The sequence below is a fragment of the Curcuma longa genome, chromosome 12 (assembly GCF_044706935.1).
Source record: "Curcuma longa cultivar G26 ecotype Majalengka, Jawa Barat chromosome 12, ITB_CL_G26_1.1, whole genome shotgun sequence".
Lineage (NCBI taxonomy): Eukaryota > Viridiplantae > Streptophyta > Magnoliopsida > Zingiberales > Zingiberaceae > Curcuma > Curcuma longa.
The window spans coordinates 67,810-95,360 of record NC_133872.1 but is presented as its reverse complement, the minus strand read 5'-3'; the positions used below and the strand labels follow the sequence as shown (position 1 = coordinate 95,360).

The 27,551-nt window shown below is 43.0% G+C and overlaps 3 protein-coding genes across 3 annotated transcripts; all 3 read right to left on the bottom strand.

Moving 5' to 3' along the window:
- Positions 1–306: 306 nt before the first annotated feature.
- Positions 307–6,492, bottom strand: LOC141843377 (serine/threonine-protein kinase EDR1-like). Its single transcript, XM_074731454.1, has 9 exons — positions 6,364–6,492; positions 4,397–4,465; positions 4,206–4,306; positions 2,872–2,950; positions 2,690–2,788; positions 2,222–2,290; positions 1,458–1,507; positions 815–991; positions 307–522 (listed from the first exon to the last, which is right to left on the bottom strand). Exons 1-9 carry the CDS (start codon positions 6,490–6,492, stop codon positions 387–389), a joined length of 909 nt encoding a protein of 302 aa, XP_074587555.1. The 3' UTR covers positions 307–386.
- Positions 6,493–18,937: 12,445 nt separating this feature from the next.
- LOC141843560 (putative H/ACA ribonucleoprotein complex subunit 1-like protein 1) lies at positions 18,938–20,939 on the bottom strand. The gene is made up of 4 exons (XM_074731619.1): positions 20,731–20,939; positions 20,474–20,622; positions 20,271–20,386; positions 18,938–19,281 (listed from the first exon to the last, which is right to left on the bottom strand). Exons 1-4 carry the CDS (start codon positions 20,873–20,875, stop codon positions 19,110–19,112), a joined length of 582 nt encoding a protein of 193 aa, XP_074587720.1. The 5' UTR covers positions 20,876–20,939; the 3' UTR covers positions 18,938–19,109.
- A 457-nt stretch (positions 20,940–21,396) lies between these two features.
- LOC141843559 (pumilio homolog 9-like) lies at positions 21,397–26,942 on the bottom strand. Its single transcript, XM_074731617.1, has 6 exons — positions 26,803–26,942; positions 24,084–25,936; positions 23,843–24,005; positions 22,460–22,623; positions 21,945–22,203; positions 21,397–21,873 (listed from the first exon to the last, which is right to left on the bottom strand). Exons 2-6 carry the CDS (start codon positions 25,865–25,867, stop codon positions 21,766–21,768), a joined length of 2,478 nt encoding a protein of 825 aa, XP_074587718.1. The 5' UTR covers positions 25,868–25,936; positions 26,803–26,942; the 3' UTR covers positions 21,397–21,765.
- Between the last annotated feature and the right edge of the window lie 609 nt (positions 26,943–27,551).

Here is a 27,551-nt window from a genome sequence, read left to right as displayed (position 1 = left end):
AGGAAAATCAATGACATTTCACAAATAGCATGCATGTACAGAATCTCATAAGCAAGTAAACAAATACACAAGTTTTTGTAACTTTTACAATTATGATCATCATCACTAAAGATTCGGATGATCTCTCTCACATTGGACCATTTATGTTCCCCAACTTACAGGGTGTTTCCACAGGATACGGCCGGCTTCCAACTGGCAACGCATGATGGGTTAAAAAAAAATACAACCACACATTTTTTTATAATAAATGCTATAAACATAATCAAGTATTGTACATTCACTGCAAAAAATAAACCACTTGTATGGGTGCAAGACAGGTACAAGAGTCGGCCGGTTATGGCTAAATCCAACCCGTCAAGTATAGTTTGACTCGTCGTTTGATGTGCTTATGGTGTTGAGTTCACTGATATTTGTTGTGGCGTTGGAGGGTTTTGCGACCCCTGAGGCGAAGGAACGATGAGCCTTTGCAGGGACTTCATAGCAGTTGTCAGTTGTGCAAACGAGGGACGCAAGCTTGGGTCCCTGATAAGACAAATCATTCGGACCAAAGTAAAAAACAGTGTGTGACCGAATAAAATGAGTATACTTCAAAGTAGATAAGCTACATGAGAGATCAGAGTCAGCATCCAAGTCAAGGTGTATTTATTTATATCTAACTGCATTTCACCAGCTCAATTTTAGAATGCGAATATATATAGGCAATTACTGGTAGTTTGAACTGAAGGGAAGAAATAACAGCTAGATGGTCCTCGGCATGATCAACCAATATGACTAGTTAGCAAACTTAGCATATGAGTATAACTTTGAAGCTTACATTTGCCAGCATTCCCATATGATCCTAGCAACCAAGGGATCAACTTCTTTTGGGATTTCAAGTCGTTGATTCTGGAATCCAACAGCACCAACCACTTGCATCGGGTTCATTCCACTCCATGGCATCCTCAGAGTTGCAAGTTCCCAGAGGATCACTTCAAAGCTATAGACATCACTTCTGGAAAAATGTATGTGTTCATAATTGGGAGGATGTTGGAAGAAGAATGCAAGAACAAATTGCTTATCATATAGATACAATATACATTTCCTTGCCTAAGGTATATACTTATAAGAAGCAAATAACGGCTCTTTCTATGTAATTGGCTTGGGTATGTAAAAATCTCGAGTCGACAAACTCTTTGCTTAAGATTCTCTTGGTAGATGCATCCATGGGATCAGAAGGTAAGATTTGAACTTGCGCATCAGCATTCCCTGCTCCTCATGTCAGGCATGAAGATAGTGTGCTTATTGCAGTTGCAAATTTACAGGTAAATTTGCACTACTCTAGTAGTTTGAAAGCAAACAGATTGTGGGGAAGTACCCATATAAAAGAATTTGACTAAAGTGGAAAAGCATATATATATATATATATATATATATATATATATATATATATATTCACACGATCAGTCAGGGAAACTCACTTTTCGTTGGAATTTTCATTGCGCAACACCTCTGGAGCCATCCACTCAGGCTGTCAGATAAAAGAAACATAAATTAGCAACCTCATTGAAGGGGAATGGTTTCAACTAAGTTGTTTACATGTATGTAGTGTGCCCATATTTTCAATAATTCAATGCCACCATGAACTCATGAGATTCATCTACCGTGAGTCACAGGTCCGTAAGATTCAATAAGAGTTTGTGGAACGTGGAATGAAGTCAAATCAGCCTTTTATGCACATTTATTATATGAACAAATATATCGTGATATTTCTTCATTCTAATAACAAATATTAGGTCAATGTTTTAACAAATGAGCCATTAACTTTTACTTTTAACAAATATATCACATGCTTTCAATTTTGTAATAAATCTATAATGAAAAATGCTCTATAACCAAAATTTTAATTAATTCTTGATAAAATTATTTTCACATGATCAAATAGTCATATATTAGCATTTTTAATCAATTTAAAATATTTCAACTTTTTTTTTTTTGAATTTCTTCAACAAATTGTGTTAAAATTGTTTAATTAACGTATGCCATGATAGCCACAGAAAAAGTGGAATTCAATTTGTTAAGTCAAGAACATGATAGATCTCTTTTTACAAAGGCAAAAGAATGTGACTATTAAATAAAATTCCTGATACATTTATTAAAACCTAAAAATTTTGTGATAGATTTAGTAATTAACCTCCAAACTGTTGAAGCCATAAGCAAAGCATCAAAAGCAATAATATCTTACGGTTCCGGCTGTAGATTTTGATGACAGAAACGTACTATGCTTCAAGCGTGACAGGCCAAAATCACAAACCTGAAAATTTGGAATTGAAGGCATTATCTGACAGGATATATGGCACAACTAATTTCCATAGGCATCACAATTCAAATGAAAAAGATACTCATGCAGCAATATATATCATACAACCATGCCATCCAAATTGTCTCTAGCTCAGTTGATAATTGAAATGTAATGATGAAGTTATGACTGAAAGATAAAAACTAATATGTTAATGAAGCAATGCAATGAACAAATAAAAAGCATAACTATACCACAACAGCTCAAGTTCCTCATTAGTATTTGTCAAACAACTTGGATAAGGATGTTGTGTATTTTTAGTTCTTACTGTAGAGGCACCATAACTAACGTATGCCAAATTGATTACTATAGTCAACAGATTAGTGTTCATAACTCATAAGGCCAACTACATACCTTAACAGTCCAATTCTCATTTACCAATAAATTACGTGATTTAAGATCACGGTGGACAATGGTAGGTACACTTGAGTGCAAGCAATTCATTCCCTTAGCCTGAGAAACAAAACCATCAGAGAAACTACTAAACTAGCAAAACACAAGGAATCAGATTGAAAAATTCAGAAAATTGCTCATACCACATCAAGAGCCATCTTTATCCTACGCTTCTCATCAATTTGACAATTTGGGCGATGAAGAATCCGGTACAAGCTTCCTCTGAAGTTTCAATCCAAATCAGTCAAATATTTGTACAATCAAGGGGAATAAAATTAGCTTAAAGAATATAAATTGAAAAAAGGACACTAAGTGACTAATCAATGCCATTCTGATCATTAAAACATTGAGCCAATATATACAGTGTAATATGAAACTCAATTTATACATAGAACCTTGTGTGTGTGTGTGTGTGTGTAAAATAATTTTAAGAACTATTTAGCTATCTTGCAAAGTAGATTTAAAGTTTCTAAATATCAGCTATGCTTAGCAGATCACTTTAAAACTAAAGCAAGTCTACAGGCAGTATGAGTTTTCAAAAGTTTCGTTGTTGTGTGCATTGACACTCAGGGTTGATGGCTGCTCAAAGAAGGCAATGGCATGCACAACACTTTAATGAGGCATTTTTGATGAATTTATTTGGTAAAATGATCGAGAATATGCTAATAATTCAGGAATACCAACTCAACAATTTTGTGTTGTTCATGACAATGATTAATAATCCGAGCAAATAAGACAAATATACAAGTGAAGCCTACACCATATCGGCCCTGTATAGATGGTCGCTGTTAGTATGCCATTAAGTATGATGTTTGCTCAAATTTGTGTATACTGTATACTCCATTACATCATGTACCCAGTTGATGTAGCAAAATACATTCAATGCAGACTGAAAGCAGAACCATTAAAAATCATTGTGAAATGTTTAGATATTGTCTCCAAATCAAGCATGTGAATGTTCATGTAATGCACCACCTGATGCGATCTAGTTCCAATTTAAGTCAGCTTACTCCCACCATCCAAATGGAACCAATTTGGAACCACAAAGTATAAAAAAAAATTGGACCTAGGCCAAGGAATTTAACTTGGGAGGTTTCTGTCAATGCAGACTGGAAGCAGATCCATTGGAGATGATCTGATGTGGGGAAAATATCTTTAGCCATTATCACATTTAACTCAGCTCCAAATCAAGAATATGTAATATTCAAGTAAAGAAAATCCATATGTAAGAAATATTTCTATAATTTATTTGTGAATCAATTTTAAATTCCTTGCCCACCAATACCATAAATTTTATTGGTCCTTTCTAAGATTTATATAATCTAATTGTGCATTACTAGTCTAGTTTACATATGTATCATCCATGCAATACACTAGCCACACCACACATCTATACAAGGCCAAAATTATACAAGACGTAGCTAATCAGGACAATTTTCTGTCAAACACATAAAAAGAAAGGACCAATATGTCACACCTTGGAAGAAACTCTGAAACAATACATAGATTAGGAGGACGAGTTACTGCACCCATAAAAAGAACAACATTCGGATGACGCAACCTCCGCATTATCCGAATCTAGACAAACATATGGGTAAATTAGTAAAAGTACTTGTTCTACTTTATATTCATAAGTAATTATAAATTGAGAAAACAATATTTATGTACCTCACTACGGAATTCATCCAAAGCATCACCATAAAAATCCTGGTCTAGGAATTTCTTCACAGCTACTTCCTGTATTAAACACATGAAGTTGACCTAATAATCAAAACTCATCCATTCAAATTGCTCATGTTTGGTGTTTGTGACTTAAAACCAGTAAGTACCATTATCAAAGAAAACTAAGGTCATTCATGGCTTAACGGTTAATCTATAACAAGAGCTCTGAAACATAATAACTGGCACTGACAAATATTGTTCAGCCAGCTAATCGAAACATGGAGCTGTTTGAGACAAATGCCAATCTTTTTCCTCTGCAAGACATTTAGCTCAAGGAAAAAGCCAAGAAAGTTGCCAACACCCCATTTCTATCTTCTTTCTGATGGGTTTCAAACCATCTCACGGAGGAAGGAAATAAAACAACTCGTTCAAGTACACCAGACCTTGCTGTTATTAATTCAAAAGTTTGAAGCAATGACCGATAGACACAGATTTGGCACACAAAGAGATTTTTAAACCTTACATAAAAGTCTGTTTACTTAAGATAAAGAGGGCAAATTGAGCATCGTTCAAGGCCAACAACAATGGAAATTAGTTGCATAATTTGAGATAGACAACACCTATTTTAATATTTTTTAAAATTTTAATTTAAAATGCTGAAGAGTACTAAGTTGTTGTTTTCACTTCCAAAGCTGGTTCATTTACTCTATCCATTGTTCACATAGAGTAAGCTTTGGTCAACAACCAATCTAATAGGAAAGGCACCCAAGTCACACCAACTAAATTCTTTTCACCAATTTAAATTATGCACCATCATTAGCTGTAAAATCAGAAACAAGATCTGAAAAATATTTTGCAAAGTTAAAACGGATAAAGGAATTGTAAGAATACCACAAATGAACTGTTATGGGTGGTTATAGGATCAAAGAGATATGAGCGTGGTTAAACAAGTCCTAACGAAGTAAGGGGGGTCCATCGTACTATCGGAGGAGATATGAGCGTGGTTAAACAAGTCCTAACGAAGTAAGGGGGGCTCATCGTACGATCAGAGGCACGTGACGCCTCACTTAACCCCCTCCTCCTATTCGCGGGGGGATATTCGCGCCTCGGGGGGATAAACCGAAATGCGCTTCGGTTCGGGCACGCCCCCTCCTCCGTACTTGCGCCCCTGATGGCCGAATTGTAGTCCACTTCGGTTCAAGCACCCTAGCCTTCCCCCCGCTCACCCTTACTGAAAACGAATTAAAATGCCCTGAAGGTAGATCGTCCCTCTCCCTTTCTGTCTCCGCGTGCAGCAGGACGGAGGGGAGGTGATCCGAAATCCATTTCGAAACAGCTGTCCCTTTCCTCCATCCACTAGTCTGCCAAGAATACTCCTTCTTTTGATCCCACGTGTCTTTTCTCCTATACTATTCTGACACGTGTCTGAAGAGACTACTCCTTCCTGGCCAGTCAATAGGGCCACGTGTTTACTGAACAAACCATGCTTTGTAACATGCCGCTAGACATCTCTATGAAGTCCTAGCTTTGACTGAACCCTCCGTGTCACGTCTAAGACAAGACATTTCAAGATCTCCTCACTTCTTTAAAAGGAGGAGGGGGAAGCACGAAGAGGAGGGGGATTTTTCGAGGTTTTCTGGCTTCTTAAAAGAGAGCACTGCTCCTTCCCTCGGCCGGCTGAAGCATCGGAGTTGTGACGCTAGGAGAAGGCCCGATTCCTCCATCTCACGGATCCTTCATCACAGGCCAATAACATACCCCTAAGCAGATCTTGGGACGAGGTGCTGTAGAGGGAGTTAGTCGTCTGGTCCGAAGGTGCATCTCAACAGGAACATATTTTGGCGCCGTCTGTGGGAATCGAATTATCCTGCCTTGAGACATGCCGACGGATAACCAGCAACCTTCTCCCGACCCTCCTCGCCCAACTAACCTGACGCAAGCCGACCTGAACTTGGTGGTGGCTACTGTCCTACAGGCCTTGGAAAGGCATCAAACGGGAGCTCTAGTTTCTCCCCAGGCAGACCCCGCTGGGCCTGCTGTGACTCCCCCTGCCCCACTACGAGGAACCACTCGTAGGCCATACACACCGGTAGAAGATCCATATGCGCCCACAGGGTTGATCCCGGGGGGGGGTAGAGCCTCTAGGCACCTCTTCGGAGTCAGCGGCAGAGTCAATCCTTCGGGACCCCCTTAAGGGAAAAGCTCCTATGGCCGGAAGGAACGCGGGCGTCGTACCATTGAAGTCCCCTTTCACCCCTCGAATCTTAGATGAAGAGGTACCTCGTCGCTTCCGTACCCATCAATTCGCTGATTACACTGGGATCACGGACCCCGAAGATCATGTGGGCCGGTTCGAAAACGCCGCCTCCCTTCATCAGTATACAGACGCCATTAGATGTCGAGTTTTCTCAACGACCCTTTCCGGATCTGCGCTACGATGGTTCAGCCGATTACCCCCTGCTTCCATAGATTCCTTCGAAGAATTCAAAGATCTATTCCTGCAACACTTCTCCACTAGTCGTACTTATTGCAAGACGACAACGGATCTCTTTGCTACCAAGCAGGGGCCCAAGGAGTCCTTGAAAGACTTCGTGCGGCGCTTCAATCGCATAGCGCAGGATGTGCCAGACGCAACCTCCCCGGTTCTGGTAAGTGCCTTCTCGCAAGGTATTTTAGAGGGGGACTTTTTCCGGTCCTTAATCAAGAAGCCACCCGTCAATTATGATGTCCTTCAAAGCCGGGCAGTCAAATACATCCATGTGGAGGAAGCCCAGTCCTCCCGTCGCAAGGAAACTAACATCTGCCCTAGTGGGCCTGGTCGAGAGCCAGCTGGCCCGTACAGGCCAGAAAAGCGACCGCTTCCCCAGCTCCAAAGAAGACCGCAAGTGGAGCATCAATCTGCACCGATGCAAGCCAACCTTCGGGCCATAAATGCGGTGACAGGGCGTGCAGGGGAAGTAGGGGGGAGTCGTCGGTGCCTCCCCCGGTTTTGCACCTTTCATAACACACAAAGCCATGACCTTAGCGAGTGCCATCAATATGCCCGTAAGCTGAGACAAGAAGCCGATCAGCGTGCTTCAGGAAGACCGACACACAGGGCAGGGCAAACGCCTCCAAGACAGGCGCTTCAGGAGACACGACCTCCCTCTCCTAGACCTGATCGCCCGCGAGACCGATCCCCTCAGAGGCCTATCCCTCCTCTGCGGCCGCCCGTGCCTGTCAGCCCCGAGACCCGTGGTCAGAGGGAAGCCCCTGAGGATGATCAAAATAACGCCCCCCTGAGGCGCATTAATATGATTGTGGGTGGAGCTATTGAAGAGGATTCCTACCGGACCCGTAAAGCCGGGGTCCGTCATCTGGATGTTTGCGAAGTAAGCCATAGTACTTCCTCGGCAAGTCCCGTTATCTGTTTTGGGCCGCAGGATTTAGACGGCATCGAAGCACCTCATGATGATGCCCTGGTTATCAGAGCAACAGTAGCCAATTATGATATTGGTCGAGTCTTCGTGGACACCGGCAGTTCTGTCAACGTTTTGTTTGCCAATACCTTCCAACAGATGGATATTGGTGAAGACCGCCTGATACCGCTGACCACGCCTCTTTACGGGTTCACAGGCAATGAGGTCCAACCTCTAGGACAAATCATTCTCCCCATCTCCCTCGGTGGACTCCCTCTGGTACAGACCCGGCGCGTCTCCTTCATCATTGTGGATGCCCCTTCCTCGTACAACATCATCTTGGGGAGACCAACTCTTAGTGCCTTTTCGGCTGTAGTTTCCACATACCACCAGAAGATGAAGTTTCCAGTAAGAGATAAGGTGGGCGAAGTCAGGGGAGATCAGATGATGTCTCGCCGTTGTTACGTGGACATGATCCGCACTGATTCCCGGAAAAAGCAAAAGGATTCAGGAGGAGAAGTTCATGTTATCCAAGAGGCGACCTCTGACTTAAGTTTTGAAGAAAAAGAAGCTTTGCAGGTACATCCGGGCCGAACTGAGACTATAGTCCAGGTGGCGGCCGGGCTCTCACCTGAGTTAAAGGAAGAGCTTCGCACCTGCCTTCTCCGGAATCAAGATATATTTGCCTGGACGCCAGAAAACATTACTAGCATTTCTCCGTCCATAGCAGTACATCGCCTCAACGTGGTACCTGGAGTTACCCCCGTCAAGCAGAAAAGGCGACATTTTGGGCCAGAACAGAATAAGGCCATTCGAGCAGAAATTCAGAAACTCTTGGCGGCCGGCTACATCAGAGAGATTCAGTTCCCTACTTGGCTATCTAATGTGGTGCTCGTGCCGAAGCCGGGCAACAAATGGAGAGTTTGCATTGATTTCAGGGACCTCAACAAGGCTTGCCCCAAAGATTGCTACCCCTTGCCGCGAATTGACCAGATGGTGGACTCCACGGCCGGTTACGAATACCTCTGTATGTTGGACGCTTATCAGGGCTACCACCAAATACCTCTTGATGTAAACGACCAAGACAAGGTTAGTTTTATAACCGCTGAGGGGACTTTTTGCTATACTGTGATGCCGTTCGGGCTCAAGAATGCCGGAGCCACCTATCAGCGGCTGATGGATCAAGTATTTCACGACCAAAAGGGGAGGAATGTTGAAGTATATGTGGATGATATCTTGATCAAGAGCATCAGCCAAGAAACTCTCATAACGGATATTGAAGAGACTTGCAGCACTCTGCGGCATTACGGCCTTAAACTGAATCCGGCCAAATGCCTATTCGGGGGTCGGGTGGGGCGATTCTTAGGATACATCGTCACGGAAAAGGGAATTGAAGCTAATCCCGCTAAAGTACAGGCGTTAGCCCATATGGTCCCACCTCGAACCCTCAAAGAAACTCAATGTTTGGTAGGTCGCATCAACGCCCTTTCCCGATTTATTTCTCGCGCAGCGGAACGGGGTTTACCTTTCTTTAAAGTACTGAAAAAGGCTCAGCGGTTCCAATGGACCACGGAGTGCAATAATGCTTTCACTGAACTCAAGGAATATCTTAGTCGATTGCCCAGATTAGCCAAAGCCTTGCCTGGGGAGCCATTATGGATGTATCTGTCGGCCACCGATGTAGCTGTTAGTTCGGTTCTGGTAAAAGAAGAGGACAAGAATCAACGACCCATCTACTTCTTCAGTCATCTACTGAAAGGTGCAGAAACGAGATACACTAACCTGGAAAAGATAGCATGGGCTTTAATTCTGACGGTTCGCCGTCTGCGGCCTTATTTCCTCTCGCACCCAGTCACAGTGCTTACCAACAGCAACTTGGGTAAAGTCCTTACTCAACCCGAAGTTTCAGGAAGGCTCATTAAGTGGACCGTCGAGTTGGGGGAATACGACCTAAAGTACGAACCGCGTACCGCCATCAAAGCACAGGCCTTAGCAGATTTTCTGTCCGAAGTATCACGGGAGGAAACGGATGCCGAGTGGAGGGTATATGTTGACGGTGCTTCCAATAAGCAGGGAAGTGGGGTGGGCGTGCTTTTGATTTCCCCTAGTGGGGAGGAAGTCCAACTCGCTATTCGTCTCGGTTTTAAAGCTTCAAATAACGAAGCTGAATACGAGGCTGTACTAGCTGGCCTTCAAGTCGCCAAACGATTGGGAGCTACTCAGGTACTCATATGCTCCGATTCGCAGCTGGTATCACAACAGATAGAGGGAAAATATGAAATCAAGAACGACCGATTGCGGAAATATGTGAAGGGGTTTAGTCAGCTAAAACAGGAATTCCAGGCGGTCATGTTGCAAAAAATCCCCCGCTCAGAGAACAGCAAGGCGGATGAGCTGGCCAAGATGGCTAGCTCTCTGATCGAATGGACAGATGAACTAGTGGTCGCTCCGGCGGCCGAGGTAGCTCAAATAAGCCCCTCCTCGGTTGACATCCTTAAAGATTGGAGGGCCCCTTTCTTGGCTTTTCTGCGGAATGGAACCGTGCCCGCCGAGATGCATCAAGCCAGACTGTTGAAAAAGAAAGCTGCTCGGTTTACTTTGATAGAGGATCAGCTATATCGAAGGTCTTTTTCCCAGCCCTTTTTAAAATGCCTGGGTCCCGAGGATGCCGATTATACCTTGCGAGAGGCTCATCTAGGTTGTTGCGGGAACCACCCTGGGGGTAAGACGTTAGCTAGGAAGATACTAATGGCTGGCTACTTTTGGCCAACATTACAGAAAGATGCCGCCAAGCTTGTGGCTACATGTATTCCCTGTCAGAAATATCAACCATTCAGCAAACGGCCCGCAGAACACCTTAAAGCGGCCACTACTTCCTGCCCGTTTGATCAGTGGGGAATGGACATCGTGGGACCGTTTCCTCCAGGACCTCAACAGAAAAAGTTCCTCTTGGTAGCCGTGGACTATTTTTCTAAATGGGTAGAGGCCGAAGCCTTATCCCGTATCACCGAAGAAGCGGTTATGAAGTTTTTATGGGGAAATATTATTTGTCGGTTTGGTATTCCTTGCCGCCTTGTCTCCGACAACGGCAGACAGTTCACAGGGAAGAAGCTCCAGGGGTGGTGCCAAGGCCTTGGTATTCAACAAGCCTTCACTTCTGTGGCCTATCCCCAAGCTAATGGTCAAACTGAGGTCATCAACAGGGAGCTCATCAAAGGACTTGAGAGGAAATTAGATCATGAAAAAGGCAGTTGGGTCGGAGAACTTCCTTCCATTTTGTGGTCTTATCGTACAACACCCAAGGAAAGCACCGGTATGTCTCCTTTTCACTTAGTGTACGGAGGAGAAGCAGTGGTCCCTGTAGAAGTGGGTATCCAGTCAGATAGAAGGCGTTTTTATGATGAAGATAACGGCGATAAAAGACGTATGGAGCTAGATCTGGTTTCCGAAGTCCGAGATCAGGCAGCTACGCAGCTAGCTGCATATCGGGTACGAATGTGCCGAACTTACAACAAGAAGGTCATTTCGCGTACTTTTCAGGTGGGTGATCTTGTGTGGAAGAGAGCCAGACCGGTAGGAGACGTCAGCAAACTGGCTCCTCCCTGGGAGGGACCCTACAAAATCACTAAGAAGACTGATTCTGGGGCTTACTATCTTTCCAACACCGACAACAAGAAGCTGAAAAGACCCTGGAACGCCCTATATCTACGCCCCTACCGAACCTGAAAACTCCTACCAAGCTTACAATCACTCTTATGCTTTTTGTGGTAAATACTATTGATGACGAAAATTTTCTTTCAGGATCCCTGATTCTTGGAGCTTTCTGGTTTTCTCTCCACCGACAACACTCCCTTCGGCCCGAGCTGCCAAGGTTGAGCATAAAACTCTGGTGATCTCGGATCACTATCTCCACCGACAACACTCCCTTCGGCCCGAGCTGCCAAGGTTGAGCATAAAACTCTGGTGATCTCGGATCACTATCTCCACCGACAACACTCCCTTCGGCCCGAGCTGCCAAGGTTGAGCATAAAACTCTGGTGATCTCGGATCACTATCTCCACCGACAACACTCCCTTCGGCCCGAGCTGCCAAGGTTGAGCATAAAACTCTGGTGATCTCGGATCACTATCTCCACCGACAACACTCCCTTCGGCCCGAGCTGCCAAGGTTGAGCATAAAACTCTGGTGATCTCGGATCACTATCTCCACCGACAACACTCCCTTCGGCCCGAGCTGCCAAGGTTGAGCATAAAACTCTGGTGATCTCGGATCACTATCTCCACCGACAACACTCCCTTCGGCCCGAGCTGCCAAGGTTGAGCATAAAACTCTGGTGATCTCGGATCACTATCTCCACCGACAACACTCCCTTCGGCCCGAGCTGCCAAGGTTGAGCATAAAACTCTGGTGATCTCGGATCACTATCTCCACCGACAACACTCCCTTCGGCCCGAGCTGCCAAGGTTGAGCATAAAACTCTGGTGATCTCGGATCACTATCTCCACCGACAACACTCCCTTCGGCCCGAGCTGCCAAGGTTGAGCATAAAACTCTGGTGATCTCGGATCACTATCTCCACCGACAACACTCCCTTCGGCCCGAACTGCCAAGGCTGAGCATAAAACTTTGGTGATCTCGGATCACTTGCTCCACCGCCAACTCTCTCTATGGCCCATTCCCCTGGTACGGCATAGGGAAGAAAGGCGTTCAACTATGCCGTTATAAGTTTACTTAGAAATTCTAAACCCCTCCGAATCCGTAGGGCTGAGCCAAGTAAGGGAAAAGGATAGCTGACACCTGTCGCTTTCTCCGGGAGAAATAAGTGTCCTCAATTCACCCCGAGATCAAACCAAAAGAGCAATGCAGGGTGTCGTTACCCCTATATGTATATATATATATGGTCTGCCTGGACCGACCAAAAGGCACCCCGATATATCTCAAAAGACATAGCAAAGTAACAAAAAAGCGCACTACAAGCGCCATACAAATATCTAATCGAAAAAGAGCAAGTCAAAGGAAATGACGAAGTCCTACATTAGCGACATCATAATCTCGAATTAATGAGTCTTTAAGATTGTTTCTTCTCCTTCCCCTTCTTTGATAAAGAAGACTTCGGACGTGGTACTGTTCGATCCTGCTCTGGCATGGCTTTCCAAACTTCTTGCGGATCCAGGCGTTTCAATAAAGACAATGGAAAAGTCACGCCAGCCGCTCGAAGCTGCTCCAAAGCACCGGAGAAACCGTATTTCAACACTTTGGCCATCTTTTCCAGAAACTGGTCACGATACGCCTCTGACGCTAGCCACGACTCTCTGGCCTCTTCTAAGCGTTCCTCTACATCTACCTTATAGGCAGCCAAGTCATTGCGAGCTTCGAGAGAGACACCTTCGACTACCTTAAGGGCCTCCGATAGGTCGGATACCTGCTTCTGAGCCAAATCTAGAGCCGTGGTTAGTTTGGCAATATGATCCTTCCGCTCCTTGTCCTTATCCTCTGAAAGCTCCAGATCGGCGCTGAGCTGATCCAGCTGATCCTTCAACTCCTTCATCCTATTTGCCTTCTTCGCCAACTGAAAGTCTTGAGCGATCAATTGATCCGACTTTTGTTTTACCTCCTCTGAAAGTTCCTGCAGTTCCCTTTCCAAGGTCTCAGAACGGTTCTCCGCGGTGAGCTGTTTAGCTTGAGATAACTCCACCTGCTGCCTGTATTGGTTCGCTATAGCATGGGCCGATTGAAGTTCTTTGGCCAGGTTCGCCTCTTTGGCCGTCAAGGCGGCCACTTGTTCTTCCAGGTTGTGAGCCAGTTGTTGTGCCTTCTTCAGGTTGTCCTGATATTGTGGTTGAGTGGAAAAGGAGTGAACAACTTGAAGCTCAGCCATTAATTGCTGTTCCCTGGCCTGCAGGACCGACACTTGTTCCCTCAGGGAATCCACCTCCTGTGGGGTATTGGGGAGACGATGTTGAATTCCCAAAACATCGGTCAAAGCCTGAAACGCCGACACACAGCTCCGTAATATACTTCTAGGAATGAGTGAATAAGCATAAATATACACACCTGGAACGCGCTACGAATACTGCGATCCACGGCCTCAGGCAGCGATAGTGTTTCGGAGTCGCGAAGGCACTGCATGTTGCGAACTCTGAAGAGAATATCGGTCAATTGGTCACTTTGGACTAAAGCGTCAGAAGGGGTGGGCCGCAAAGGAACATCCGTCAAAGGAGCTCCCTCACTCGGGGGAACGACAGGACCTACGGGGCAAAAGAGTGTTCTCGGGGATATGGATGGGGAAGTGGTGGAAACAGGTCCCCCTTCTATGGACGGTAGCGTGAGGAGGGATGAACGGAACTCCTCCACTGGTTCAGTCAACCTCTCTTCTCCGACCTCTGGAGAAATAACTACCAGTGTTTCGTCGGTAGTTTGCATCGTTCCCGGAAAAGCGGAAGCCGGTACTGTTTCGTCCTCGCCAATAACAGGTAAGGTATTGGGCACAATAACTAGTACCTGCGCTGGTACGTCAACAAGGGCGAGTGGCTCCGCTGCGGGAGCATCTGAGGGGCCTTCGGGTTCGACAATAGTTTGCAAATGCACCTCCTCCGGTTCGGTGGCACCAGTTGGACTGCTGGATCTTGTACCCGGAGTGGAAGGGGGGGCTGTACTCCGAGCAGTTTGCTTGTCCGGCTTTGATGGTACCGATGTCTCGGACCTCGCTTTTTTGGACTTTCCCGTTTCGGCATCGGGGCGACGTCTCTTCGAGGTCCTCTCCCCGGAAGGCCCTTCGATCCGTAAACCCTCGGGTGGGGGGATTGCCGGCAGTGATTTCCTCTTGCGGATTAGAGGTTCCTGCGGTTCGGAGGAGGCTTCCGAATGTTCGCCTGCCTCGGGAATTGCTGAGGCGCCCTGAGGGCCAATCAAGTCCTCAGGGGCAATGGTATCTCTTGACGGATCGGGATCAGCCAATGATTCAAAAGACGCCTGGTCCCACTTGATGAACTTATTCACAGACGCCATAGCCCACAAATCCTCTGCAGAAAACGGCGGACATACGTAAAATCAGCAATTACAAAGGTAGTGTGTATCAAAGGTCTTACCTAACGGCTGCGATAGCCTTGCTGCTACTGGGCTCAGGCCCGCCCTGAAAAGCAAGCCCTCCTCACCGACCAATCGACCGGCATGAAATTGCAAATCAGACCACGCTTTACGGGCTTGAGAGTAAGCTGAGGTCGATTTGTAATCTCGGAGGCGGGGCAGAGGAGGCACATCGTATAGCCATTCAGGAGTACGTAAGGGGACCGGGGAACGAACGAAGAAAAACCCGTCCTTCCAATGTTTGATGGACGAAGGACACTTATCTATAGGGTTCACTCCCCTCGAACAAAAATAAAAAACTCCGTCCTCTTTCTTCTTGGGAAAGAAGAAGTAATGAAAAACCGTGGGATTCAGAGGAACCCCGTATACTTTGGACACCAACACTAAACTACATAATAGGCGAAAAGAGTTAGGGGACAGTTGATTGATGGGAACGCCGAAATACTCAGATACCCTCATGAAGAACTCAGGGATGGGGAACCGGAGACCTCCCTCCAGTTGACCTCGAAAGAAGGTGCGGTACCCTTCCGGTGGTAAGTGTGGACGGTGGTGGCGTTCGGGTACCTTGATCACGAAGGTGGGAGGTATTTCGTACCGGAGACGCACTGCTGCTCTAGCCGTCTCGTCGAAAACTGATTCCATCGACTCGAACCACGGACGCTTACTACTAGAGGCCATGCCAGTAGAACGAAAGACCAGGACAACGGCGAAAACGGGCAAAGTAAACAGAAAGAAAGAATGCTTACACCGGCAAATTTCAAGGACGCGAAGAAGAGTCGGGAGGTGAAACAGTCAACAGCCTCTGGGATCAACACGCACGCCGCCCCACCATATCTCGCCGATGTGGACACCTCTACAGTATATATATATTTATATATATATATATATTCTATACCCTAGAATAGGGTCTTCTCCATCGTTGGATGATGTAGCAACCGGGAGGAAGGATACAACGCCCACCGTCGGATGTCCCGTTGAATGTTCCTTGAGCTCATCGAGAAGACGTCTGGGAACCGAACAGTAAATCTTTCTCCGTTTTAATGACTGCCTTAAAGGAGTTGCTTCGGGATGGCTGTCGTCTTTCTCTCCCCTGCTGCAATTGGCCAGCACGATATTGTGCCGCTTAGGACAATGATACGGTGTAAACGTGGGTTGGGTCATAATCAAGAAAACGTCTGAGAAATGTCTTAAAACTTTTAAGTTTGTTCGGTTCGAACTTATCAACCTCATATGGGTTGAGCTCGGAGTTCATTTGAAACCTAAATTCAAGGTGATTAATAAAGAGCGCACAACGAACAATCGTCATCTACCTCCATCTTGGGAGTAGAGGCTAGCCGGTATCTCCTTCAGACTGATCTGGAAGGCCGAGGGGTTTACATAATCAATTCCGTGCTGCATGTGGTCGCTTCGTCCAAATCAAAGATGAATATATCGTACCACGACTACATCAAGATAGTAGGCATTAAAACGGTAGCTTTTGTACTACTAGAATTCCTACAACACCAACACTTCTTTCAGACAAAAGGGGACTTAGTGTATATAGCCGCTTAAGGGAGGACAGAAAGGGAGGCTATTCCTCGGAAAGGGTGTGAATGGCCAGACGTTGAACCGACTTCTGCGCGGATTCTAACTCCTCCGTAGCCTTCTTTAGAAAGTAGATAGCAGAGGAAGCCGATATTTCTAGCATGATGTAGATCGAACTACTCGACAGTCCTATAGTCCAGTGAAATATCAATTTAGCGTATGATAAAGTGGAGTTCACAATGCACATTGATCTCACACAAAAATATTAAAAATAACAGATTAGTTAACCTTAAACAGTAGAGCTCGATGCCGAGATAATCCTACTTTTATGCAGCCAATTGGTAACAAACTTGTCTGCTGCGTGCTGCGCAATTCAGTACTTATTTCCATCCATTTTGCTAGCATGTCATTGGCATCTCTAACAGGACCACCCATATGGTCCATGACCAGTTCAGATATTCTTTGCACCAACACTGCAATGTCAGCAGTAGGGCATCCTAACGAAATCCACTGAGCGATTTGCTCCAACTCTACTAATGCAGGGTCAATTGCACGGTTGACTACAATGACTTCAAAACCTAAATCTCCGATGCTTGTTTGGAGATCTGTTAGTGATGGCATCCTTTTCTGACTTGCAGAATTTCCTGAGAGCCCATAAACGTCATAGAACCCATCTACGACTTTCTCATCATAATCAAGTACATTGTAATCCTGCAAAGAGCAAGCAGCCAATCAATACTTCCAAAAGGTAAATCATAGAGAGAATCCGAGTGATCGAATAAAGCATGGTATCCTCTGCACCTCCATGAATGACAAGCCACAAAAAAAAAATACATGACCCTCAGAATTCGAATAAACATCATATAATCAGAGGAATAAGTAGGAGCTTCCTCTTGACTGAAACTAGAATGGCAAACCCTAATCATAACCAAAACACAATGTCAAGATTTCACTGACAGTTTTCAGTTAAATTTAGAAATATGACTGATAAACCCCTCAGTCTTGCGATGATACTCGAAAAATACTTCAGGGAGCTAACCCAATAGCGCCGCGACAACAATTCCGCTGAGCTCTCCTGAGCCTGCTGGATCCGTTCCCCCCCCCCCCCCCCCCCCCCCCCCCCCCCCCCCCCCCCCCCCCCCCCCAGGCTCAGAAGTTTGGCCGCGGGATCTGATCTCCATCAAGATCGCCCTTTAACTCCGAATTCGACGCGCTGATCGCAATCGCCAGTTGCACCAGGAACTCCTCTTCAGACGAGAAGTAGCCCTGCCAGTCATCCCCAGAGGAAGTAGTGCGCGGTGGCTCAACAGAGGGTTGGGTGGTCGGAGACGTCACTGACGCTGCGTCCCGGTGGTCGGATGCGCACAAAGGAGAGACAGCGGCCGCGGGCGACGGAGCCGGCGATTGAGCCGCCACCGTGGAGGAGGCGGAGGGGACCTCGTTGGGCCGGTGATGGCCCCGCTTCTTGAATTTGTTCTTCATTGTGTTCCGATTCTTCATCGTGTTCCGATGGCTTCTTCTACCTACCAAACCTTCTCCTTCTTCGCTGGCGTCCGGACGACGACGACGCGTCGAGAAGCGAGCCCTCTCCGTCACTTCTACCTCCCGACCGATATACAAGCTAACTAAAGCGGCTCGGTCTTTCGATTACACTTGCCTCCGCATAATCATACAACGTGCAGCTTCAATTACGCGGATCCTTAACACTCGGCAACCGTTCTTTCCCGCCTTTTATTCATTCGCTTCTGTTGGCTCTGCCACGTCGATGGGTCTAAACAAGGGTACCGTAATTCACGTGGCTCTAGAATTCCTTTTGGTTAGCGAAATTTCGGTGGGGGCCGCCCACTGTTCGATCAGCTGTGTCTATCCGATCACCAACCAAGTAAACGCATGCCCCCATTGAATGAGAAGAAATGGACCCCAGTCTTCAAGGAGTCACGTCAACTATTGTGAGTACCGATTCGACCCATCAAGATTGTGACAGACTACCACGTCCTCCGAATGTTTCATGGGTGACATCGAAATGCAGTTATAATTATTAATTATATATGAAGCTTACATAATGTTTGAAATAAATTCTAATAAATCTGATTTAAAGCCGAGTTTTAATGCATTGATTACATTCCTGAAAGTATAAAATTATCGATTAATTGAAATAAATGAAAGTTAAATAATAATTTGAAATAGAGTCCAGTCTTAAATTACTGTAGATGCTGTAGGTGTATTGATTCTAAATGTTTTTTTCTAACACTCAACACACAACATTTCATATTAAAGCTAATCCATACTAACAGTTGTAACATTACTTAAATTAATTGAAGCTAATTAATAAGAACAGTTACAAACAAATGGCACATCAATATTTATATAGATCTTTTACCTATTTGATAATTGACCACTGTTCTCACACATGACGAGAATACAAATGTTGTTCTTGGAGCGTTGGAGCAAGTTAATGTACTTTTGCACATTAAACTTTTGCACAGTCATTCACTACGTAGCAGATATCAGCATCACCTCAACAAGATAAATATTGATATTCATGCAAGGAAAAGGACTCTGAATAACTGATAAAGTTCAAGCTAAATTCAGGGACAATGTCTAAGTAGATGGAAAATTCACGATACATACACTAGACTAATCCTAGTGCATATAACTTGAGGCAAATAGAAGGGGTACACCAGGTACAAATGATCAAAGCATGCATTACACTATGATCTTCCGCGGCCTCTGAAGCCACCACGCCCACCTCTAGGTGGTCCCCCTCTACCACCCCTAGGGGCACCCCTTCCACGAAAGCCTCCGCCACGTCCACCTCCACGACTGCCACCTCTTCCACGAAAGCCTCCGCCACGTCCGCCTCTTGTAGCTGCCTCTTGCCCCCTGCACAAGGGAATTTAGAACATCAACGTAAGTTTACAATTCTGGATGGAAATGCAGAATGGTGTGTATAACATATTTTCACTTACACATAATGTTGCAGTTGCTAGAATGAATGTTAGTTGAAGCAAATGCAAACAATTGATTAATTGTTGGATGCACGACTCATCATTGATAATGCATGAACAAGAAGTATTTGCCACAAGGTTACTTAACAAAAAAACAAATCTCCAACAAATTTCTGTTCAAATATAGATGTGGATAACCCTCTATTGCAGAATATAGTGAACTATTACATTATTTTAACTTCAACTTATTGACTCTAGAGGAACGAATTAAATCTGCTAAAGCTATGTCTTGTCAGTATGTTTTATGTTTCCAAGTTAGCTTCAGACTGTTTAAATGGAGTGTCTTTTATGTCATGGTTTATTAAATTTCTGATGTACTGAAAGATAGTGGGGCTTTTTTCTCAGTTGGCTTCATGTTAGTAGGAATTTTAATAAGATGGTTTTAAAACAAAAAAGCTTTAATTTATTCCATGCAAGTGCAATAGAATGTCTCACATGAGGCCAAATCTTAATGCACAGGACGCCAACTCTAACAAAACAAAAATTCTCAAGATGTGCCATTTAAGGAATAAGTTGTGCGCATAATAATTGAAACAAAGACATAATGAAGACGACAACATTAACATATGTCAGATTGAATAGATGAATTACTGAATGACCTGTACCTTCATCAAGGCACATATAATCAGAGCATGTAGATTGAGCAATTCAACAATTAATAACAAGGAAATTCGCCAACCTATGCAATGCACAAAGCATATTACTAGCTATAAGTATGTACAGAAGCAGATCATGATGCATGCTGTATAAAATAGGCTAAACAATAATCCACAAAAATAAGGATAAAATCCATGATCATAGTAACTGATATATATGCTATATGAATGGTCAGTGAACAACATATAAAGTTAAATTTCTGCATACTTTGGCCTGGGAAGAAATCGTGCTAATGGCAACAATTTGGCAGGATCAATGAAGAACTTGTCGCCAGGTGAATACGAATTCGCTATTATTCCCTCCAACATCTTGATCGAAAAAAGCTGCATGGAGAAATATATATAAAGGATCGGGTCAGACTTGCTAAGGACATTCCAAATCGATAGCGCTCAAAGAAGCTGTGCTATTACCGATTCGTTTATCGGGCCAAAAATTTCATCAACTTTCCCGATCTGAGTCTTGTTCTCCAAGTATATCGGAGCATTGAAATAAGGTATCTTCTCGTTCGTGAGCTTCGTGACGGCATCCCCCTCGCACGCATGGAGAAACGTAGAAATTTCTGCACCAATTTGCACAGCCAAACAGATTGAGATGGTAAAAACGCGAATCCTATCGAAACTAAAAGGGAAAAAAAGCATCTATACGAGGGAACGAAGAAGAAACGCACCTACAACTTCGGAAGGCGGGCCTTCGTCGTAACCACCGCCACGCCCTCTTCCGCCACCGCCACGCCCGCCGAATCGCCCACCTCTGGCACCACCTCGGCCCCCGTCCCTGCCTCTAAAACTGCCGCCGCCCCTTGGAGGCCGCATTCTCGTTTCGGAGGAAGGCTGGCCACGTTTTTGGTGGAGATCGGTTCCTCTCGCCGTCGAGGTTCTATCGTGTAGGGTTTTAAGGGGCTAGGGTTTTGAGAGGCAGTTAGATATCAACTTGACATAAGCGTAACTAAGCCCGCAGAGTTGACCATTGGGCTTGGGCTTGGGCTTGGGCTTGGGCCATGATATGTAGACCTAAGTATGTTGAGCACATTTTAATTTGTCTAATTTGTCTCTTTTTTGTTTTACTTTAATATACTGCCAGTAATATTCTACATCACCACCGAGAAAAAAATATTGATGAATAATTTACATAAAATTTAATTATTAAAAATAATACATACATAAATAATTTTGTAAAAAAAATTATATTCTTGTATTCAGGATAGTTAAACTCAATTAAACAATTAAATAATATTCATGACCTTGATAAAATTTTTAATAAATAAACTTGAACAAGTTAGATAAATAAATAAATAAACAAACATGAACACAGCTCATTTACACCCCAAGAAAAGCCTAGATATTATATGCAACTTACAAAGATCCAAAAACGGAGTTACTACAAAGGTGAAGCGCAATGCTCGGAGAAATAACCAAAAAAACTAACAAGCATTTTGGTATATAACTCTCCTGCCCATTGGCAACAAGATTACCCTTGATAGATAAATAGCAGATAGTGAAATCTCTATGCAACAAGTTTTAACAAAAAAGAAATACTATAGAACTTCTTCAGTGCTATTTTGTCATAGGTTGGGAGTTGATTTCTGAGTCTCTGGAACTTCTTTCTGTGTTTACATATCATACAGTAATTTGCAAAAACTGTTTCTAGGCCTGTTGCAAAAATGATGCCAAAATCCGGGTGGTTGCCAGTAGAATGATACAAGTTATTTACCAAAACAGGTGCTGGAGAGGACCTTTTTACCATAAGGATTAACGCGGAGCAAGGGTTCAAGCCGTATGATTGCATCACTCAAAGCAGCTCGAATGGCCCCCTGATTAGGAAGATGCATCTGAAGTCAGGAAAAGATAAAGATTCTCATAAACCCAGTTTAAGAAATTCAACCTTGCATTCTCTGTATGCCGATTGAACCACAAAATTCCCAAAGCGATCCTGCACGATCTCAACAAAACGAGGATCATTAATCAACTCATAAATGATATCGGCACGTCTTTCAGCCCCTGCATATTTGAGGCACCTCTCGACGACATTGCTACTATATTTCTGAATAGATAACCTATGAAAATGACCCTTCAGTTGGTCCAGTATCTTAGTAGTTGCCCATGGGATCCCTCGGCCAAGGATGAATTGTACCACGTAGTTCCTACGAATGATAAAAAAATAAAAACATGTTTAAAAAGCATGATGTATAATTTGCTTATATATTGGCAAATTTTGTAGTTCAAAAGAAAACTGGTTTAAATGGGACAAGATTTTGCAGTAATTTCTGGACCTATGGCAAATGCAATGTTCGTATTACATATAAAGAAAATCACAGATGACAGGCCATTAAGGTTCGTCCAGGAGAATCATATTTTCAAAATTATTAAAAGATAAATGAAGGTAGATATTAACTTTACCCGTAAGGATCTTCCGAAAGGACACAAGCTTGAGAAACAAGCTTGGAAACTAAACTTAGTTTCTGCTCCCCATCCAGCTCTGTCATGCATTTCTGAAGCACACAACAGCCTTGACGATCTCTTGCTAGCTCAATGCAGTTAGCAACTGCAGGTTCAAAAAAGAACTACAAGGAGAAAAGTCACAACAACATATATAAATAAACAAAAGAAAATACAAAAACAAAGAATATCAATTTACAACTACAATGAAATTATTTTTGCATAGCAAAAAGTACAAAAACCAGTGCCCAATGTTAATTCTCAAAAGGATTGGAACACATATAAATTGATAAGTGTAAAAGGAGGTTTAAGCTATATATGAAGTAATTGTGAATTTTGGGAGAAACATTGAAAATAAGACATGACCTTTGAACTTTAGTTGGACGCCAAACAAATGCGGCCACATACAAGAAATGAACTAGACAGTACATTGATAAACTAAAAATGCAGTGTATGTATCCAACTAAAACTTTGCAGGCCAACAAAGGCTGGCCCTGTATCACGAAACACTGATAGAGGTTCTATCAAGGGTCTACAACACAAATTCCAACAAAACTAAAATATGACCATTTTTTTTTTTTTTTTTTGCATAATTTCAAATGCATGATTTCCTACAATATTTGCAAAATTGGAAGACTAGAAAGAACTTGAACAGTGCATAGGTTTAACATTATTGGATAATTAAACATTCAAAATTAACCAGCCAAGGAAGAAATACAAATGATAATGCCATAATATATCATGAAATATGTATCTGGTTCTATGACAGCAGAAAATTACAGTACCTAATATAGATTGGACAGATATAGTCATAACTAGGCATCTCCATAAGTTGGTTTATCACACTTTGGATAGACAGAAAGCAGTAAAATCGAACCTGTTAAAACTGGATGATTGGCTATTCAAGGTGTAAATAACAGAATCTGGATGGCCCATGTCACCGCCAATCATTTTTTCATCTAGAAGTGATTAATAAACTACAGAAACTAGGAAGTGCCAGTTTCAATTTGGCACATTACAGCTATTTTTTGTGAAGTTTGAACAGGTTTATCATATAGATAAATCTTGATAGATGAATTTATTTTTCTAATTAGAAATTGCTCCTATTAGATTTTGATTCATTTTCTTGTTGCCAAGTTAATATCAGCCAGAAATCATGACCTGTAATTAGTAGCATTATGATAAGTGAACATTGTGTATGTTATCTTTAGTACATAGCTCATGAGACAGCATTGCATGATGCAAAAAATTTAAAAAGATAAGTTTGTATATTTTGTGTCTTCTCCATGACAATAATAGCACAAGCAAGAAAAAGAGAGACTAATTGCATTTAAGCACAGTTACCTCTCTGAATTTAGGTGAAAGGTATTCCAGACAGCGTTGTGCAACATGGCTACCATTGGCATTCTTTATCAGAGAGACAAAATCAGGTTTTAGAGCTGAAACAATCATTGAATATTGCTCATCACTTTTCATAGTTTCCACTATCTTTTGTACTACACGAGTTCTGCAGTTGCCAATAAATGAGAAGAAATTAATACAGAATCAACCTTTGGTACAGCATACACATCAAACAGACTCCTACCCATGTTGATTGCAGGAGATTCGAAGGAGTTCACCATCACTCCGAGAAATTTTAAAAATCATGTGTGTTATTTGATCCTCTTTACAAACCTCAATAAGCTTCTGAAGAAAATAGTTTCCAAACTGATCAGTCATAAGATCAATAACATGATCGATGAGTGCAAGAAATATCTTATCAAAATCTTCACGTTTTCCCTTATCAAATATGCACTGCAAGGAACGGCAGTGATTCTGATCCTTAGCTAACAAATGTATTTGACCAATCAGATTGTTTAATGAATCACTTTTGAATTGTGGTGATGAAGATTCCATTTTCTGATTGGAATTCTCAAGAAAGGAACCTTGGAATCCTGAAAGATCCAAGTTTAGGGCACGGTCAAACTGAAATATGCAGCTGAGCTCAGTATTAGGAATAAACCTCCTTGTGTTGTCAGTGGGTTGGGTCAATTGATCACATCCATTAGAACCAGATTCAGAAAATCGTAACGAATTCCCTCCGTGTAATTTTGTCACAAATTTTTCAGGAAATATTTGTTCACCAAAGCTGTCCAGAACTCCATGCCCATGGGAACCATTATTACATAGAAAACGAGATGGTTCTTTCATCCGGTTTGGAATCATAAAGCTGTCATACTGACCGGAATATCGATTAAGATGGTATCTACCAAGGTTACCACTTCTAGGCAAAGAAGGACTCGACTGATTATATCTTCCCTTGGCCATATTAACATTTTGACAAGGATCTAAATTCATCTGTCCAGCCTGATGACGAAAGCACATGCAAAATTGGGGCTGTGGTTCATTGCTAGATAAAAGCCAAGTACCCATGTTTACCCCTCTTTGAGCATGTCCATCCCGACATTGATGATGAAACTCAAGATTACTTCTATAGGTTCTCTCATGCTCCACATTGCAACACTGCGTTAATCGACTAAGATGCTGATGATGGATATTATCAGAGCATGAGGAATTCCTGCAGCATTGTTGCTGGAGTTGCGAGGCTGGAAACTGAAACCCCTGAATAGGAACATTAGGCATCAAAAAGGAGCGGATTCCAGGATTTACAGGCATTGAAGAAGAGCAATTTGGGAAGTCTCGCCATTCCCTAGTGTAATCACCTAACACATTCATAGGGTGATGGCAATTGTGCTTAAAGAACACTGGATCCGTATGTCCAACTGCTCTATCTTGTATATTAGGTTCAAGATTTGTGTGGAAAGTAGTGTGATCTTCTGATACCCGAATGGGTGGATGCACTTCCCTTGGCACTGCATGTGGCACGATAATTGGAATCTCGGTCAACTCAGGTCCAGAAGAGACATTATTTAGGTTTGCTGAATAATTTGCATCCAGTGACAAAGGGTGATTAACTGATACTTGATGGTCTTCCAAATGCAGATTATCTAACTTGCCTAAACTCATATCCTGGAATGCCAAAGTTAAGGATTGTTCATCTGGCAATATGAGTGTATCTTGATCAACACTCACGCCCAATGTTTGATAGTAGTTATGAGAATTATCCTGACTGAATGGTGTTTTAATCAAAGAGTTGTCATCTAAATATTTTTTGCCATTGGCTTTTGCAGCTTGCGAAGTATTGAACAAGTCGCACAAACTACTTGAAGAAGGATTTTCAAGCTGATATGCAGAATTTGTTTGGCATCCAAGCAAGGCACTGTTACGGACTGGTAGACTACCGTTATGATTTCCTGTAGTAGCATTTGGTATCTCCCTAAGAAGCTTGTCTAAATCATCATAGTCTTGAACAATGTTTCCTCCTCCCATATTGCAAGGGTTTGGATTCTCACAATACGCACCAAACGTCAGCCCTCTCCGTAAGAAAGATTCAACTCACTGATGCACAAACACAAACAACTAATATAAGCACACTTGTATAATTAAGCACTCTAAGAAATCAATCTTGAATGAGATGCACAGACACAAACAACTAATATAAGCACACTTGTATAATTAAGCACTCTAAGAAATCAATCTTGAATGAGACTCAAAGCCTTAACACATTACTACACAGATTTCAGTGACAGATACAGTACACATAACGGGGAAACTGTCGATTATCCTTCACAAGCCATAGAAACCATAATGGTATGGAATTATTAGCACAAACTGGAACCACGTGGCTTATCAAGCCCGTGCAACCAAATGCCGAACCAAAAAGAGAAAAGAAAAAGATAATATGTCGATTTCAGAGTACGACTAATCCCCAATCCTCTGTTTCACAAAATTATACAGTTGGAAACAGAGGTAATGTGAAAATAACGCATTTAAACAATGCATTCACGTCCGAAACACAGTTGTGCTGCATGAATTTAGTTGAAAAAGAATCGTATGTGCAAAATAACTGATGAACTGCAAGAAAAAAGAAAGAACCACTTCCTGGACCTTAACCACAATCAGACCAACTCATACATAACAAAGTGAGACTGTATGATTGTATCCAAAAAAAAACCCCACCAGTTCGCACCCAATGCAGATAAATCATAGCAACAACAAAACCCCAAAGTCCTTACCGAACCAAGATAAACAGAAGAATGCAAGGTGCGAAAAACCCAACTTTCCGGAACAAAATCAAAATCCATTGGCAACAAAAAGATCCGACTAGGAACAGAAGGAAGAGAGCACGACAAGAAAGAAAGGGTCAGAAAAAGATTGAAGATGCAGACCACTGAGCGATCGGAGCCCGGAAGAAGGGGGATTACCAAGAAGACGAGCAGACGACGCATCGCGGGGCTGAATTGAGCGAGCGATTGAGATCGGAAGGACAAAGAGGGGCGGCGGAGATGCAGCGGCGAGGAAGAGAAGCGGCGTGGAGGAGGAGGAGGAGACGCGAGAAAGGTGGGACTTTTATTGAGTAGGGCAGCAAAGCAATCTCCTCTCCGCTTCGCCTACTCTTTTCCAAATACTACATATGGCACTTCTTATGCGGGCAGTGCTAGAGAGAGAGAGACAAGAGGGAGGAAGAGCACATACGAGTGACACCATGCATGTGAAGAATCCATGCATGCTTATTTGCATGGGTTTTAGTTGGGTTTTAGTTGGGCTTTAGATATATTAATCCTTTAATTCAATGAGTTTTTTTTCTTAATAATTCCTTTTCACCAAATCTTATGAAAAAAAATCAAATACTCGATCTCGAAAATGGTCAAATCTCATATAATTATGTCAAGACTGTTTTGTGTAAACTTGGAAATCAATGTTTGTTTTCGTTTGTCAAAGGCAGAATTTTGGGAAACGGAACTAAATTTGGCAGATTAAATGGTATTTATTGCTTTCGAAGTTCCAAGTCGAACTAATGAAAACGCTCGTTATCTATTTTATTGATCGAGAAAAGGTTTAAAGATATTTGTTTGGTGTATTTTGAATTGTTTATGCTGTGCATTAAAGGATTGAATTTGCATGGTGTGCATGATTCTTTGTTAAGGATTGAATTCTAAGACTGTGTCGTAAT